At 37.1% G+C, this 15,708-nt stretch overlaps 1 protein-coding gene across 4 annotated transcripts in view; it reads right to left on the bottom strand.

Moving 5' to 3' along the window:
• The window catches only part of TPD52 (tumor protein D52), a 341,461-nt gene that overhangs the window by 226,365 nt on the left and 99,388 nt on the right, over positions 1–15,708 (bottom strand). For all 4 annotated transcript variants that reach the window (XM_074201765.1, XM_074201768.1, XM_074201763.1 and 1 more), the window contains exon 2: positions 1,775–1,890. In XM_074201765.1, the coding sequence (XP_074057866.1) occupies positions 1,775–1,890 (116 nt within the window). The remainder of the gene's footprint in view (positions 1–1,774; positions 1,891–15,708) is intronic.

Raw genomic sequence — 15,708 nt, 5'->3', positions numbered from 1 at the left:
AATAATTACCTAGCTGTGTGGCCTTGGGAAAGCCACTGAACCCCATTGCCTTGCAAAAACCTTAAAAAAAAAATCCTAAAGATGATATCTGAATACAGACAGAAGCACGCTTTTTCTCTCATTTTATTTTTCTTGAGCTTACTCTTTCTTTGTAAGGGGGGAATTATGTTTACTTTTACAACATGTTTATTGTAGTAATGTGAAAAGATATTAAAATTTAAAAAAAATTTTAAATTAAGAACAATAAACATGTTATCTATATTAAATTCTTAATATTTTCAAGCTCTAATTCTTCTAGTAGCCCTCACCACCAGTGTATATTTCTTTGCTTCAAAAAGATAAAGTTAAATTTGGAATTTGAAGAGAATAGTCAATGACCTAGATTTATCAATCTATTCTCTGATTTTTCCCTTACTCACCTCCCATAGATTTCATGTATTTTTATCTATTGCATCTACTGTGGGTTTTCAAATGGGAAAGTTAACTGCCCTCTTTTGTTAGATTCAAATGATAGGACAGTGCCTCTAAAAGACAGATAATATAGCATATGCCTCATGAAAATATCTGCTAAAAGGCAGCAGTCTAAAGAAAGAATGTTTCCAAAGAATTACATTTAAAATGTTATGAGGACATGCATGAACTTTCTACAACCATGCTTTTGCTAACACCATTCCCCCTACCTGAAATATCATAGTACCCATCCTCTCTAAATTTCTCTCAAACCCTACCTGTCCAATTCCAACTCATCCTCCAAAGTCTGATTAAGTGTTATCTCCTCCATTAAGTCCTACCTGATTATGCCCAACAGGAAGCAATTCATATGCATTCACAAGCACGTATATCTCTCTCTGCAGATATGAATATGCCTCTGTGTGTACATATGCCTACCTTTATGCACAGATCTCATTGTCTGGGTAGGTCTGGTTTATTTGTGTTTCTGTGTGTATGTCTCTTTCTGCATGTCTATCTCTTTTTTCTGTGTCTGTCTCTCTAACAATGTTTATTTCTTTCTCTTGCTCTGTTTGTCAGTGTATTTGTCTGTGTTTGTATTTCTTTCTCAGTGTTTATTGATGTGTATGTCTCTCCCTGTATTGGCTCTTAATTACTCTGAGTCTATCCCTTGTTCTGTCTGATCCTCCTCCTCCTCCTCCTCCTCCTCCTCCTCCTCCTCCTCCCCCCCTCCCCCTCCTCCTCCTTCTTCTTCTTCTTCTTCTTCTCCTCTCTCTCTCTCTCTCTCTCTCCCCCCGAAATATCAAACTAATGTTTATATCACCTGTGTAACATTTTCACATTCTACTTTTATATGGTGGTTGTTATAATATCTTTATGCATTATCTCACCTAGACTGTCAAGTCTATGAGCTCAGAGACAATGTCTTATGCATACCTTTATTCTTCAGTGTATGCCCTGAATGTAACAGGTGCTCAAAAAACATTTGATAAGTGAAATAACAGGTAGATAAATCATTAGCATGTACAGGAATTTTTAAAAAATTTGTGCCAGACTCATATTTTCCTCATGTCTAATTTAAGTAAGTTTTACTTGTCATTTCATCTTACCAGGACAATGATGCAGGTTGACTCTTGTTATACCTTCGTCCTGGAGTTTGGTCTTCTCTCTTCAAGTTACAGTTTAGGTTATTTTGGCTGGGTCAAATTTCAGTTCATGACAAAAATATTCCTTTAAGTATTACAGTTTCTTTTGCAACACAAAAGGCTGTTCTATTCCTGGCAGCTGGGCAAATAAGAACATTGTCAAAATAATAGTTCTTTACCTTTGCAAGTTCCTTTCTTAGTTCTTCCTGCTCTTCCTCTGATAGGGTCTCTGTGGCACTGATGGTAGCAACAGCATCCTCCCCTTCTTCAGGTACTTGATCTGTTTTCAGTAGACCTTAACAGGTTTAAAAAAAAAAATGTAAAAATACAGATCTGTAAAACTGAGCTACTTAGAGGCACAAATTGTACTAACTGGAGTTCTTGTGCTTCCAAGCAAAAGGACTAGGATAAAGGTAATCAGATTAGGAGGTGGCCCTTTCCTCATTTAGTAACAAAACACTGGAAAAGAAGCTCCTGTCCCCCAATAAAATTTTCCTCATGCTCAACAGACCTGCTTTGTATTAAGTCAAGGCAGACATGGTATTCTGACAAAAAGACCCCCCCCCCCCTTCAGCTGATTCAAAAAGTCAAACAGTGGGGCGGCTAGGTGGCGCAGTGGATAAAGCACCAGCCCTGGAGTCAGGAGTACCTGGGTTCAAATCCGGTCTCAGACACTTAATAATTACCTAGCTGTGTGGCCTTGGGCAAGCCACTTAACCCCATTTGCCTTGCAAAAATATATATTTAAAAAAAGTCAAACAGCACATGAAAATAACAATATTAACAACTCTCAAATAACAAACTATATCCATTTGCATTGCCAAAATACAAGATCCAGACAATAAAAATTATGGCAAATGAAGAGAGAGAAATTTAAATTCAGTTAAAAATTATCAGGGAAAGGCTTTCTTGAGAAGATTTGAAACTAGGCTTTGAAAATTAAGTAGAATTTAAATAAGCAATTTTTTGTACATTAAAAAATAAACCACATTGTAAGAGAAATAGAATACCCATAGATTTGAAGACTGAGATTCTGGTTTCAAATTTCAGCTTCGAGCAAGTCATTTAACTTCTTCAAAGTCTCATCATTTGAAGAGGTTGAACTGATAATATTTTGAGTTCTTTCCTAATCTACAAATAGGTTTAATTTCTTCTTTTGAGCAAGTAAAATCCTTTACATATGTTCCTTCATTGGCCCGACCTCTTTTTCTGTGTTTTCCATGTGTGATGTCTAGAACTATCCAGAAAGCTACTCCAGAAAGCAAATAAACATGGTTGAGGATTCAGGGGAGCTTTATATTAATAGTGTTGTTGTTTGTTTATTTTTGGCTCTAAAGAAAGAGTTACACTTCTGATACTAAGAATTCCCTTTAACTATCAAAGCAAATAAAATACTTAAAAATGCCTCAAAGGCAGAACTGTCAGCAGTTTAACTGATTCACACCAAGAATGAACCCAAGATTGTATGCTCAAGATTAGTAAAGACAGGCTCTGTCTTTTCCATGTTAACCGTGAGGTGGCAGCAAATCACCAAAAATGTAACCATTTAAAGGGGAGGCAAGAGTGAGAAAACAAATCAAACATCCAAGTCTAAAAGTAGGCTCAAAGAATAGTCACACATGGATGTTATCAGGCAGTGAACAGGCAAAAGGGAGATGACAGAAGTTCTATCTGTGGGGTCCCCAGGGATATAACGACATTTCTGCACCTGAAACAATCACCACAAAACACATCATTAAGGGCAAATGGCATGAAAGACACCCTCACAGCTAAGAGAGACAGAGACCCCACAATATCAAATCTTTTTTTTAAGTGTTTTCAAGGCAATGGGGTTAAAGTGGCTTGCCCAAGGCCACACAGCTAGGTAATTATTAAGTGTCTGAGACCAGATTTGAACTCAGGTACTCCAGTGCTCTATCCACTGCGCCACCTAGCCGCCCCACAATATCAAATCTAGATAAAGATGTCTTTGGTCACTGTTGGGGAAGCTGCTCATTCCCAAAGGAAATAAGCAATCAACTTACCTTGACCCCAACCTATCTTTTCAGCCTTATTATACTTTATTCTCTGTCCCACACTCTCCAATCCAGCCAAATTGGCCTTATACATAGTGTTCCATGCCTTGTCAAGGATCATCCCTCTTGCCTCTAGAATACCCTCCCTCTTCACCTTCCACTCAAGGAATCTCTCACCTCTTCAACTTGTATCTCAAGCTTTTTCTTATCTTCCATAAATTAGTGTCCTCCCAAAATTTATTTGTGTTTTAGTTAGTATTTATTCTGTATATACATATGGATCATCCCCCAATAGAATGTGAACTCCCTGAGATCAAGAACATCTTTTTGTCTTTGCATCCCCAGTATTCAGCACAATGACAAACACATTGTAGAAGCTTAAAAATGGGAGTGAATAAGCATCAGGAAGAAATAACTGACCTTGGTTCCTAATTATTTCTTCAAAGAGATGTCAAAAGGAAGATGAGAGTCAGCATGAGGCCATATATAAAGTTTTAGATTTGGAGTCAGGAAAGCCTAATATCAAATCCCACCTCTGACATTGAGAAGACAAGGACAAGTTAGTTAGCTTCTGAGTATCAGTTTCCTCATTTGTCAATAGGACCACTGGTGGATAATCTGTTTAAATCACTTTGCAAACATTAATGGAGTTGGCATTTTTATTATTATTTATCATCATCTGAGAACCCTGATTACTAGGGGTTGAGGTAGAGTAGCAACACTAATACAAACAGATGCTTTCAAGATTAAGGTACAGAAGGAAGGAGGAGACCCCAAACCCCAGGGGCCTTAGATCAACACCATACCAACCACGAGAAAAATAAAACCTTTGAAGTATCATGAGAAGGCAAGAAGAACTTTATGGATAATCTAATCCACACTAAATTTATAGGAGGGAAATGAGGTCCTAGAGTGAGGAAGTGCTTAGGATCACAGAGGAAGGTTAGCTTAATTCTCAGCGAAACTGAAACTGAGCTAAGGAAGGCCAAATCTCAGACATTTTTAGAAACCATTCTGCCCAATATTCTCATCTCATAGACAGAGCAAATAAGACCCAGTTAGTGCCAGAGCAAAGACTAAAACCCAGACTTCCTAACTCCTAGTTTTTCAGCAATGTTGCAGAAATTTAGCATTCCTCATACCCTTCCAAGCACCAACAATCCAGAATGGATAACTAGGGAGGAAGGCGGTACCTTTTAACCTTTCATGTACACCTTTGACCTCAATCTCATTCTACTCCTCCCACCAGCCTCTTGTGGTCAAAAATACTTGAGGTTAACAAGTAACAACAAGCCTTCACATAGCACTTGACAGTCCGCAAAGCACTTTTATATGATTACTTCATTTGACAAAAGCAAAGGAGACCAATACTTTATGAGAAAAAGTTCCTGAAATAGAAAATGTAAAGGCATTCCCTAAAAATCTTGTCTTCTGGTAGATCCTGAGGCTGTCTTCCCTTCCCTTGTTTTGCTGGAAGAACTTCCTGTTAATAGGGGAATCCATTTTCCAGATAACTACTAGACCTCTAACCACAGAAAAGAAAAAAAAAACATGCTATCAAAGTACTCCGAAAGAGTCAATACTGCTATTGGTACAGAAGGGGCTGCCTCACTGGACCTGCATTAGTTTTGCCTTGGTGACCCTAGGTCTAGTCAGAGCTTGAGTCCTACTAGCTAAGATCTCTCTGACTTCTCTCTCATCACCCCTCTCCAGCCTCTTTTACCAGGGGGAATCTAAAGTGAAGCAGCAGCGCTAGAGAAGAAGTGTTCCCCAATGGGACCTGCTCCTAACTCACTCTCATCCTCCATTCCTTCCAAGGGGGAGGAAGATGTGAGCTTCAAAAGACCTTTTAATTATCCATCCTGGGACAAAGGTTTGACTGCCCCCACTCTAGTTCATATTCTAAGAATATCCATAAACTAATGAAAATGAGGGTTCTCCTTTTACACCAAAACAAAAGGAAAGGATCAGAAGCAACATCAAAGTTAACTAGTTTAACTGGTTTCCTAAACACAGCTTTCTGAACTTTAATTTTTCTCTTTTTGAAGACTGTATCCCTACCTTTTAGATACCTTCCCAAAAAACAGTCCTTGTTAGCTGAACAATCCTGGTCAAAGTTCATTATTATTAACATTATTTTATTGTTGTTATTATTTTTGTCATTATAATCAAGAACAGCTAGGTGACAGTACTGTTCCTGGAGTTTGGAAGACCTTAAATTCAAATCAGACCTCAGAACTTTAACTCTGGGTAAGTCACTTAACTTTCTGTTTGCTTCAGTTGTGAGAATCAAATAAGATACAAATAAAAATTATTTGTATACTGTCAGCTACTTAATTTGTCCATACCAGGAAGCCAGGCAGCTTGCCTTCAAGAGCCAGTGAAACAACATTCCACTCCTTTACAGTGTAAAGTCATAGGAAAAGGAACAAGGAGGAAGAATCATGAGCAATATGAACAAGTTATAAATGTAAAAGAGGTGTTGGTCCATTCTTTATTCTCTTTGGAAACTTCATTTCCTGGAAGCCACACAGATTTTAGCATCAGAAATTAAGAACAGCTAGTTCAAAGGAAAAAGAATCTCCAACTAAGAAGAGAAGAGAAATAAGCAAAAAAAAAACCTTAGCTGGGACCTAGCTCTGAGGTCCTGTTTTGTATGACTTATGCTGGGAAATAGTTTCCTCTACCACCCTTCCATTCCCTGTCAGATATCCTTCCATGAATGCCCTAGGCCTCAGGCCAAAAACCCAGAATATCCAATAATGCAGCTGGGAATGCTTACTTAACATCCTGTCAAGAATAATTTGAGATATTTTCCTTCCTCTTTTTTTTGTGTAGAATAGAATAAGCCTTCAGTGGTTAGTAAGGAACTCAGGCCAATATTACCCCCAAGAGATTTATGAAGCTTTGGAAAATCAGTGGGGTGAGTGTGTTTGATGATTGGTTTAACTCCTAGTTATTTATGCTATATTCTATTTTAAGTAAAGATCTTTTGTTTTCCTAGATATGAGGCAATTTTTTCCTTTTGGGGAGAAAAGACAGTAGAAATGGGGGCTCATGCACTGTGGCTTGAGAGAGATTGAGAAAATATCATGGACCTAGCTTCAACTTTCATGGTAATAGAGACAGAAAGGATCAGGAGAAAAAAACACTAGTCTTGGAACCAAGAAACCTGACTGACTATTGTATAGCTGTGGTGAAATCAGTTCAGTTCACAGTGCTCCAGTTTCCTTATTCCTAAAATAACTTCACTCCCTTCTCAAGAAACTTCTGTTGCTCCCAACTGCCTTTAGGATACATGACAAATGTCTTTTTGGCATTTAAAGTTCACAATCTGACTTCAACTTATTTTTTTATAAACTTATTTTACTTTACACCAACTTTATACTCCAGCCAAACTGGCTGTCTCTTGTATATGGTATCCATTTCCAACCTCCATCCCTTTGTGGGCCTGTCTCCCAAGCCCAGGATGTGGAGCTTGCTCAACTCTGTCTCTTGAAATCCTTAATTCCCTTCAAGGCTCAGTTCCACCAGTTCTCCTTTAAGCCTTTTTCTGATACTCCCAGATGTTCCTGCTCCTTGTATCTCTTTTCAAAATTATTATGTATCATATTTTATATTGTAACTTTAGGACAGAGACATATTTTTTCTCATTGTTTGCAAGGTGCTCTTCTACCTGGCCGAACTTCTCCATCATGCCCAGGAATCTCTTCATCCTGGAAGATCACTTCAGTCTTGGACCTCCTAACTCATCAATACTGTCTGCCCCTGGGTCCCTTCCCTTTCATTGGAAGATAGATAATTTCTCTCAAAACCTTTATTTAAGGTGGGGGCCCAGAGCTGCCATCTCTTCATTTCCTTCCTGGTTGAGTTTGATCAGAGAATTATGAATTTGGAAAATTTATAATTAGAAACAAATTCTGAAATCTTTTATGCTATCAAATTTTGTTAATTGTGGGAGGCTATTTGCTCCTGAGATGTAAACTGAACCCTGTTGTTGGTATCCTATTTCTCCATTTCTCCTTCACACAGCTTCCATTTCCCATTGACACTAACATGGAAGGAAATGACATATTGAACTTAGAAGTCCTTCCTTGGGACAGGAAGGACCAGTATATCACTTCCCATTGGAGATTACCTGACCCAGGTGCTAGACCACTCCTCAAGTGCCACCCCTTGTCCAACCTACTCCAGGAGTGTTTTTAAGAGAAAGTGTTGCCTCCTCTTGTTTCTTCTTGACTCTATCTTCCACCCTGCAAGAGTTGTCTTCATCTCTCTTTCTTTCCTAGGCCATTATGCTCCCATGCTAGGCCCTGGTGGTTCACCATGGGCCCCCATGCCACATGGCCAGGGCTCACTTGCTCACTGGAACAATCGCTCTCTGTCTCTGTGTCTCTCTCAAACTTCATCTATTCTATCCTCAACGTGCTTACTACTTTTCTAGGAGTTTTAACCTGTTTTCTTTGCAATATTTTACAATAAATCCGGAGCAGTTTTTTTCCTTTGTCTTCCAGTAACCCTGAATTTCTTTCTTTATTTGGTTACCCCAAATCCCACCGGCAACAAGACAAAGGAGAAATATGTCTAGTTTTTTATATTAAGAAAATATTTGTGCTTGTCTGATTATTTCTGACGGCTCCCTCTTTCAGCAAAGCCTGAATCAGATGCAAATTATTCCAATTGTTCAGTGTAACTTCATTGCTAAAAGTAAATTTGCCAAGATAAGAGCAACCTCAGCTCATCCCTCTACCCCTCCTCTAGTTTCCGACCTTGGTTACCTGACCTAGTCACACGGACTCTTCCCTGAACAGGAAGTAGGCAAGACTAAAAGCTTGGCCCACATTCCCCCCTAGTCCGACTCACTCACTAGGTCTGAGCCTAGCCATCTCTGATGGTTGCTTTCCTTTCCCTCTTTCCCTTAGGCACTCTCACCTAGAGCTTTGTTTTTTAGCCTTTCCTCAAATAACTTATTGTTTCTCCAAGAAAAAATTTAATCTGTGAATTTTGCAGGGCTTGTGAAATAAAAAATTCCAGCCTTCACACCTCCAGGGATAGTTGTGAGTTTTTCACTTCCAAGAAACCTGATCTTTGCTGCAGGCACCACCCATTTCCCCATCATCAGTTGTACTCTTCTGGATCTCTTCATTACATACTTGGTACTTGCTCTTCCCCCCAACTTTTCAGTTTCTTTTTGTGTGAGTCTTCCCCCCCAGTAGAAGGTAAGCTCTTTGAGGGCAGAGACTGTCTTCCTTTTTTGTGTATGTATTCCAATCCCTTGCTTGGCATTGTCTACTGACTATGACAGTTCATAGTGTATAACACACACACACACACACACATATATACCTTAAAGCTCTATCTAAATATGAGTTATTTTTTATTAAGGTAACACTTAGTTGAGTGCTTCTAGAAAAGGAGGTTTTATAAGAGAGGGGGAAGATTGTAGAGCATAAAAAACCCCATAATAATGCAGCACAGCTTGTGTGCCAAGATATTGTTAGAAAGGAGGATCAGATGTGTGGGGTGCTACTTGGGGAAGAATTCTAAAGAAAAGAGTTTAGACCTGAGAGGATAATTTATTCAAGAGAAGCTTAGGAGAGAAGAAAAGACTTCCTTTAGCGATTTGTTAGGCTTCCAACACTGAGGTCCCAGGAATAGCTGAGTTCACCAAGGAGAAAGCACAGAAAGAGGGAGCAGAACTTTGGAAAACATTTAAGAGGTGAATAAAGACTAGCCAAAAGGAGAAATCCTTGAGGTAGAAGGAGAACCAGAATATTAACATGTCACAGAGCTCTGAAAAGAGGTTTATAAACAGGAGGAAAAATAAGGTGGTCAACACTAAGGATTGGTGAGAAAAAATTGGTAATTAGGTCTCTCATGAGAGAGCAATTTCAACGTCGATGATGGGGGAAAGCCAACTTATAAGGGGCAAAAGCAGTGAAAGCACATGAAAAGAAAGAAGAGAGCAGCTGTTAATTATTAGAAAATTTAGTAATGAAGGAGAAGGGGACTAGCTAGGCTTTTGGGGGGGGGGCATTTTTGGAAAAGAGACCAGAGCATGTTTATAGACTGAAGCAAAATAGTAAGTAGGAAAGGAAAGCCTGGACCTGCAAGAAAGGCAACTGAGAACCAGTGATGATACTGAATTATAGACAAGGCAAAAGAAAGGAAAGGAGTAATGTAAAGGTAGTTAATTAACATCAAGATTAAGGACCCAAGATATCTGAGATGCTGGTACCAATGTTATTAAAAAGATGATATAATGAAATGGGGAAGAGAGATGTTAGGACACTCATTCTCTGAGAGAAAGGTAAAATATAATACTAAAAGAAAGGATTTATAGGACCATAAATTTGGAGTTGCAAGGGGCCTTGGAGCTTACACAATTCTAGACCTAGAACTGGAAGAGGTCTCAACATGCCTTGTTATCATTTGTTCCAAAGTCACATTGGGAACAATTAGCAGAGTGAGATATTTTTTTTTATATTTAAGTCTTCTGATGTCAAGGGTTATTTAAAGTCAAGAACAGAGTTCTAAATTTGTTTGTCATTTCTAAGTATCAAACTCATGGGACCAAAAGCAAGGTTCAAAAAACTTAAGAAAGAGGAAGTGATTAAGAGTATAAAATAGAGCAAAGAAACTTGAAGAGAATAAAAACTAAAAAGGTCACTTTTATTTGGCCAAAAGAAGGTCACCAAGAACTATGAAACAGTCAAACAATGAAGAAGAGATGATGGTCATCCACTTAAAATTTAACCATTAAATGTATTAAGGAAATATATAGACAGAACTCCACCTTGTCCAGATAACAAAAGCAATAATCAAGCTCTTATTATGTTAGACACTGCACTGAATTCACCTTTGGCTTTGTTTTATTTTTCCTCACAGAAAAGACATGTGAAACATATTAAAAGAATGGAAGCGAATGAAGCCAATGACAAGCTAAAAGTTAACAATGCTGGAGTGGGAGGGAGAGTTGGAACAAAGATCAGGATGAATTGGAAGGAAATCAGGAATATGAAGCCCAGGTACAGAGGTCTGACTTCTAAAGGACTAATTTCCTTTTAAACCACAACAGAAAAAAATAGAATATCTAAAGTAAATTGAAATTTCTGCATAATCTCCCTAAAATTTTTGACCACTAAATATATAAAGATAGTTTTCAACAACTTTTTTCTGAAAGGTTTTGAGTTCCACATTTTTCTCCCTCTCTCCTTTCCCTCCCTCCTCCCCTTTTACTGGGAGTAATTTAATATAGGCTATACATGTGCAACTATATTAAACATATTTTCATATTAATCATGTGAAGGAAGAATCAGAACACAAAGGAAAAAATCCATGAGAAGGAGAAAAACGTAAAACAAATTTTAAAATTTTAAATAGTATGATTTGGGGGCGGCTAGGTGGCGTAGTGGATAAAGCACCAGCCTTGGAGTCAGGAGTACCTGGGTTCAAATCCAGTCTCAGACAATAATTACCTAGCTGTGTGGCCTTGGGCAAGCCACTTAACCCCATTTGACTTGCAAAAACCTAAAAAAAAAAATTTAAAAAAATTTAAAAATATTATGATTTAATCTGTATTCAGACTCCCTAGTTCCTTCTCTGGATGTGGATGGAATTTGCATCACATTTCCTCTAGAATTGTCCTTGATTATTGTACTGTGGAGAAGAACAAGTCTATCATAGTTGATCAGCACACAATGTTGCTATTAATGTGTACAGTATTCTTCTGGTTCTGCTCACTTCATTTCATACTGATTCTTTTTCCTCTCTTAAAACATACTACTTGTTCCACAAGATGTCTACCTATTTTGGGGAGAGAGGTATACTTGGGAGATAACAAAAGTTATCAATAAACACTTGTTTTTTAAAAAAAAAAAAGAAGAAAGTTGTGTTTAAAACTCACAATTAGTAAAGCCATTTAAAAGTCTGTTCTATGTCAATGCCCATTCTTTAAGGTTGACACTTAAAAATCATGCAAGAGAGAAGGAAAAAAAAAGGAAACCACCAAGGTTTCTCACCCTACTCCAGTAGTTAAGTATGGTTTCCACTGTCTCAGTTCTTAAACACTTAAAGCGGAATAACAGCCCCTACCAAGTAGGGTGGTGGTGTGAATAAAATGAGATATTTGTAAAGCACTCAACTTTGTTTTCTCCTAAGATCCATTCCAATCCAGAAGATTCCTAAGGTCTGGAGAGCAATGTTGACAGGAAAGCCACTGACTGACTCCTAGCCTAGATAATAAGCATCCTAATAATAGCTAACATTTATATGATACCTTTAGTTCTGTCAATGGCTCTATGCACATTTTTCCTTTTGCTACATTTACAACAACCCTGTGAGATGGAGCTATCATTATTCCCATTTTATAGCTGATTACAAATTAGGTTGAAAGTCACATTTTTAACCTCAGTTAAAATTAATAATAGCACCAACCTTTCAGGGTAATTGTAAATAGCAAAAGGGAAAATGGTAAAGTGACTGGCCCATGGTCAAACAAAAACCAGAAAGGTATTGTAGCTTTCAGATCTATAGATAAGGGAACAAATCATGAACAAACAAGGTATAGAGAGGATCACAGAGGAGAAAAAAGACACTTTTAATTACATAAAATTTAAAAGTGTTTACACAAACAAATCTAATGCAGCCAGTTTTAAAAGAGAAACAAATAAGGGGGAAAATCTCTTCAGTAAGCTTCAATGGATGGGTCTCATTTTCAAGCTACATAAAGAATAGATTCAAATTTATAAGACTAAGAGTCATTCTCCAATTGATAAAAGATCAAGGAAATAAATATGATTTTCTAAGTGAAAAATCCACACTATAATATCCATATTAAAAATGCTATAAATTGGGTGGCTAGGTGGTACAGTGAAGTCAGGAGTACCTGAGTTCAAATCCGGCCTCAAGACACTTAATAATTACCTAGCTGTGTGACCTTGGGCAAGCCACTTAACCCCATTTGCCTTGCAAAAACCTAAAAAAATGCTATAAATCACTAATGATTAAATTAAATCAACACTGAGGTTGTACCTCATTCCTATCAATCTGATAAATTTGACAAAATGAAAAATGTTGTCAAGACTGCAGGCAAATAGTCAATTACAGCACTTCTAGTAGAACAATGAAATAGTACAACCATGATAGAAAGCAAGTTGGAGCTTTACTCCAAAGTTACTAAACTAAACTAGGCTTATACCAAATGTACAAAAGTATTTACAGCAGCTCTTTTTCATGATGGCAAAGAATTGAAAACAAAGTCCCCCATGAAATGATGAGTGGCTTATCAAATTATTATATATGAATGTAAAGAACACTGTGCTCCAAGAAATGATGAAAGGACAGTTTCAGAGAAACCTGGGAAGGCTTGCATGACCTTTTGCAAAGTTAAGTGAATAAAACCAGGAAACAATTTATATAATAACAATGACATTCAAGTCAGGCAACCCTGAAAAACAATAAAACATCTAATCACAATTCCAGAGGACCAATGAGGATACAGGCTACCTCTTGATAGAGAGGTGATGGACTCAAGGTACAGACTAAACTATATTTTTGGACATGGTCGAAACTGGGAAATTTTTATTTATTTATGAACATTTGTTACAAGGTGTTTTGTCTTTTTTTCCCCCCATTGTAAATAGGAATGTGGGCGCAAGACAAACTTGAAAAAAATAAAATAAAATTTACAACAGTTGTCAGACTCGTATATTGGCTAGGTGGCATCAGGCCTGAAGTCAGGAAGACTCATCTGATCTCAGACTTTATTAGTCTGTGACTCTGGTCAAATTATTTAACCCTGTTTGCCTCAGTTTCTCATTTGTAAATGAGCTGGAGAAGCAAATGGCAAATCATTCCAGTATCTCTGCGGAAAACTCCAAATGGGGTCACAGAGAGTTGATGCTACTGAAAAATGATTAAATAACAACAAACTAAAATAGAAATGTATCCTTTCAACTGATGCATATGGATTCTGAAAACCACAACTTAACAATATCTATGTTGTATTTTATTTCTGTTTATTTTGTTAAACATTTCTCAATTATACTTTAATTGGTTCAGGCCCTACTCTAGAGTTTTGCAAGCTGCTTTCATCAGGTTATAAAGTTTGATCCCTCTGCTCTAGATAATCATCTAATTGAATAAATAAGCCCTGAAAAATTAAGAATTTATTACAACCTTAATCAAATCCTTTTTTCCTCCTTTTATTTGGGTCATGAGCCAATCTTCCACATTTGAATTCAATTTATTGATTTAGAATTTTGTCTCTCCTCCTTTTCCACCAATAGAGATACACTTGTCCATTCTCACCCCAAAACTCTATTCAGAATTTTTGGTGTAAAAGAAGAAACATCCTTCTCCCTCTGGTATATACAAGAGGATAACTCTATGCCACAAATGAGTAATTGTTTCCTTTTTAGTCTGTCCATCATTTATCTGCACATGTTTGTCCTCTCTCCTATTAGATTATGAGCTCTTTGAGGTTAAGAACTGTCTTTGGTCTCTTTTTGTATCTGGAACACTAAGTTTAGTAGGCACTTAATAAATGCTTGTTGTATTGAATGACCAGCTGTGTACTTTCAAGATGTCCCTTGACTGCCAAATACAAACATTTATCTTCTCTCCTCTTACATCCTTTTCCAGTCTGCCTTGAGTTTTTTTTTGTTTTGCCTTTTTAAAAAAAATACATACATTACACATTTCCACTTAACTGCTTTCTTTCACTTAGGCCCTTCAGTTTTAAGATTTTTCCATTCATCACCTTATTAAACAACAATAAAAACTAATCTTACTAGATTTTGCCCAACCTTAACTTGATCCTATATACAATCTGTTGGGAGATTGTTAGCTTTCTAGGGTAGGCCACCCTTATCTACAATACACAAATAACATGAAGCACAAGAATGACACAAAAGGAAATTAACCAGAGTAGGAGCAGAATGACAACTCCTACATAAAAGTCATTTTTTTACTATTTCACATAAATTAAAATCTCCCCAATCTGAATTATAAACACCAAGAAAAGTGAAGATGTAAGCTTCTCAGTTTACATCTGGGATTCAATGTATAAGTATGTTTCTAAATTCAAAGGTTTTTTTTTCTTTTAAACAATACTTGATTAAATGTAGCACATGTGAAAAATACTAGATTTGAAGTCAAATGATATAGGTTCAAATCCTAGTTCTGCTTCTTACTACTGGTAGGGCATTGCTGCTTAACCTTTCTGAGCCTCACTTTCCCACCCATAAAATTCAATGACTGGACAGGGCTCTACAATCTCTTCCAGTTCTAGATTTCTGATCTAAGTCCAAAGATCTAAAATGGCCCCCAACGTCAATGAAAAAGTCAAGGAAAGGAGACAACCAATGATAGGGCTGGACTAACTCCCCCAGGAAACATGGCAGTCAAATCCCCATCATTTTTATAATCCCCTAAGATATCCACATACATATAGTTTTCAGTCAGACACAACACATACCATTGTTAGGACTCCCAAATATAACCCAGGTCATACCTGCCTATACTTTAAGAAAAAATACTAATGCAGAATTTCCAAGTAATCAACAAATATGCAAATACCAAATATTTGCAACTAGATCTTTTACTTTATCCTATACCATCTCTGTCTAGATTTATATTTGTTTTCATATTTATATATAGTACAACCTATGCATTCAGATATTAATGAGAAATACTAATTCAAACTCAGATTTTACTCTTTGTAAGGTTAAAAAACTTGACACATATGTAAGGAGTTTACATACCCAGACAGCTATACTCTTAGAACTAATTTCAGAAATTTCATAGATCATTTGCATAGATTCTATATATACTGGCATGTACAGAGTAACTGGCATCAAGAGATTGTAACAGCTTTGTTATTCCTTGCTTTGAGATTTATCTGTGCCTCTTTTGGTTTTCTGTCCTCAAATCTAAATATAGCTATTATTTGAACTTCAGTTCTGCCAAGATCCCAGAGGCTAAGACTTTATATCAAAGCATGACAACAGCCAGCATTCTGCTCTAAGATAAAGGCTTTTAGGACTTTCTCTTTATTTTTTAATTATCAGTTCCATGAATTCATAATAATCCACTGA

The sequence above is a fragment of the Macrotis lagotis genome, chromosome X (genome assembly GCF_037893015.1).
Source record: "Macrotis lagotis isolate mMagLag1 chromosome X, bilby.v1.9.chrom.fasta, whole genome shotgun sequence".
Classification (NCBI taxonomy): domain Eukaryota; kingdom Metazoa; phylum Chordata; class Mammalia; order Peramelemorphia; family Peramelidae; genus Macrotis; species Macrotis lagotis.
This window is presented reverse-complemented; position numbering and strand designations above follow the sequence as displayed.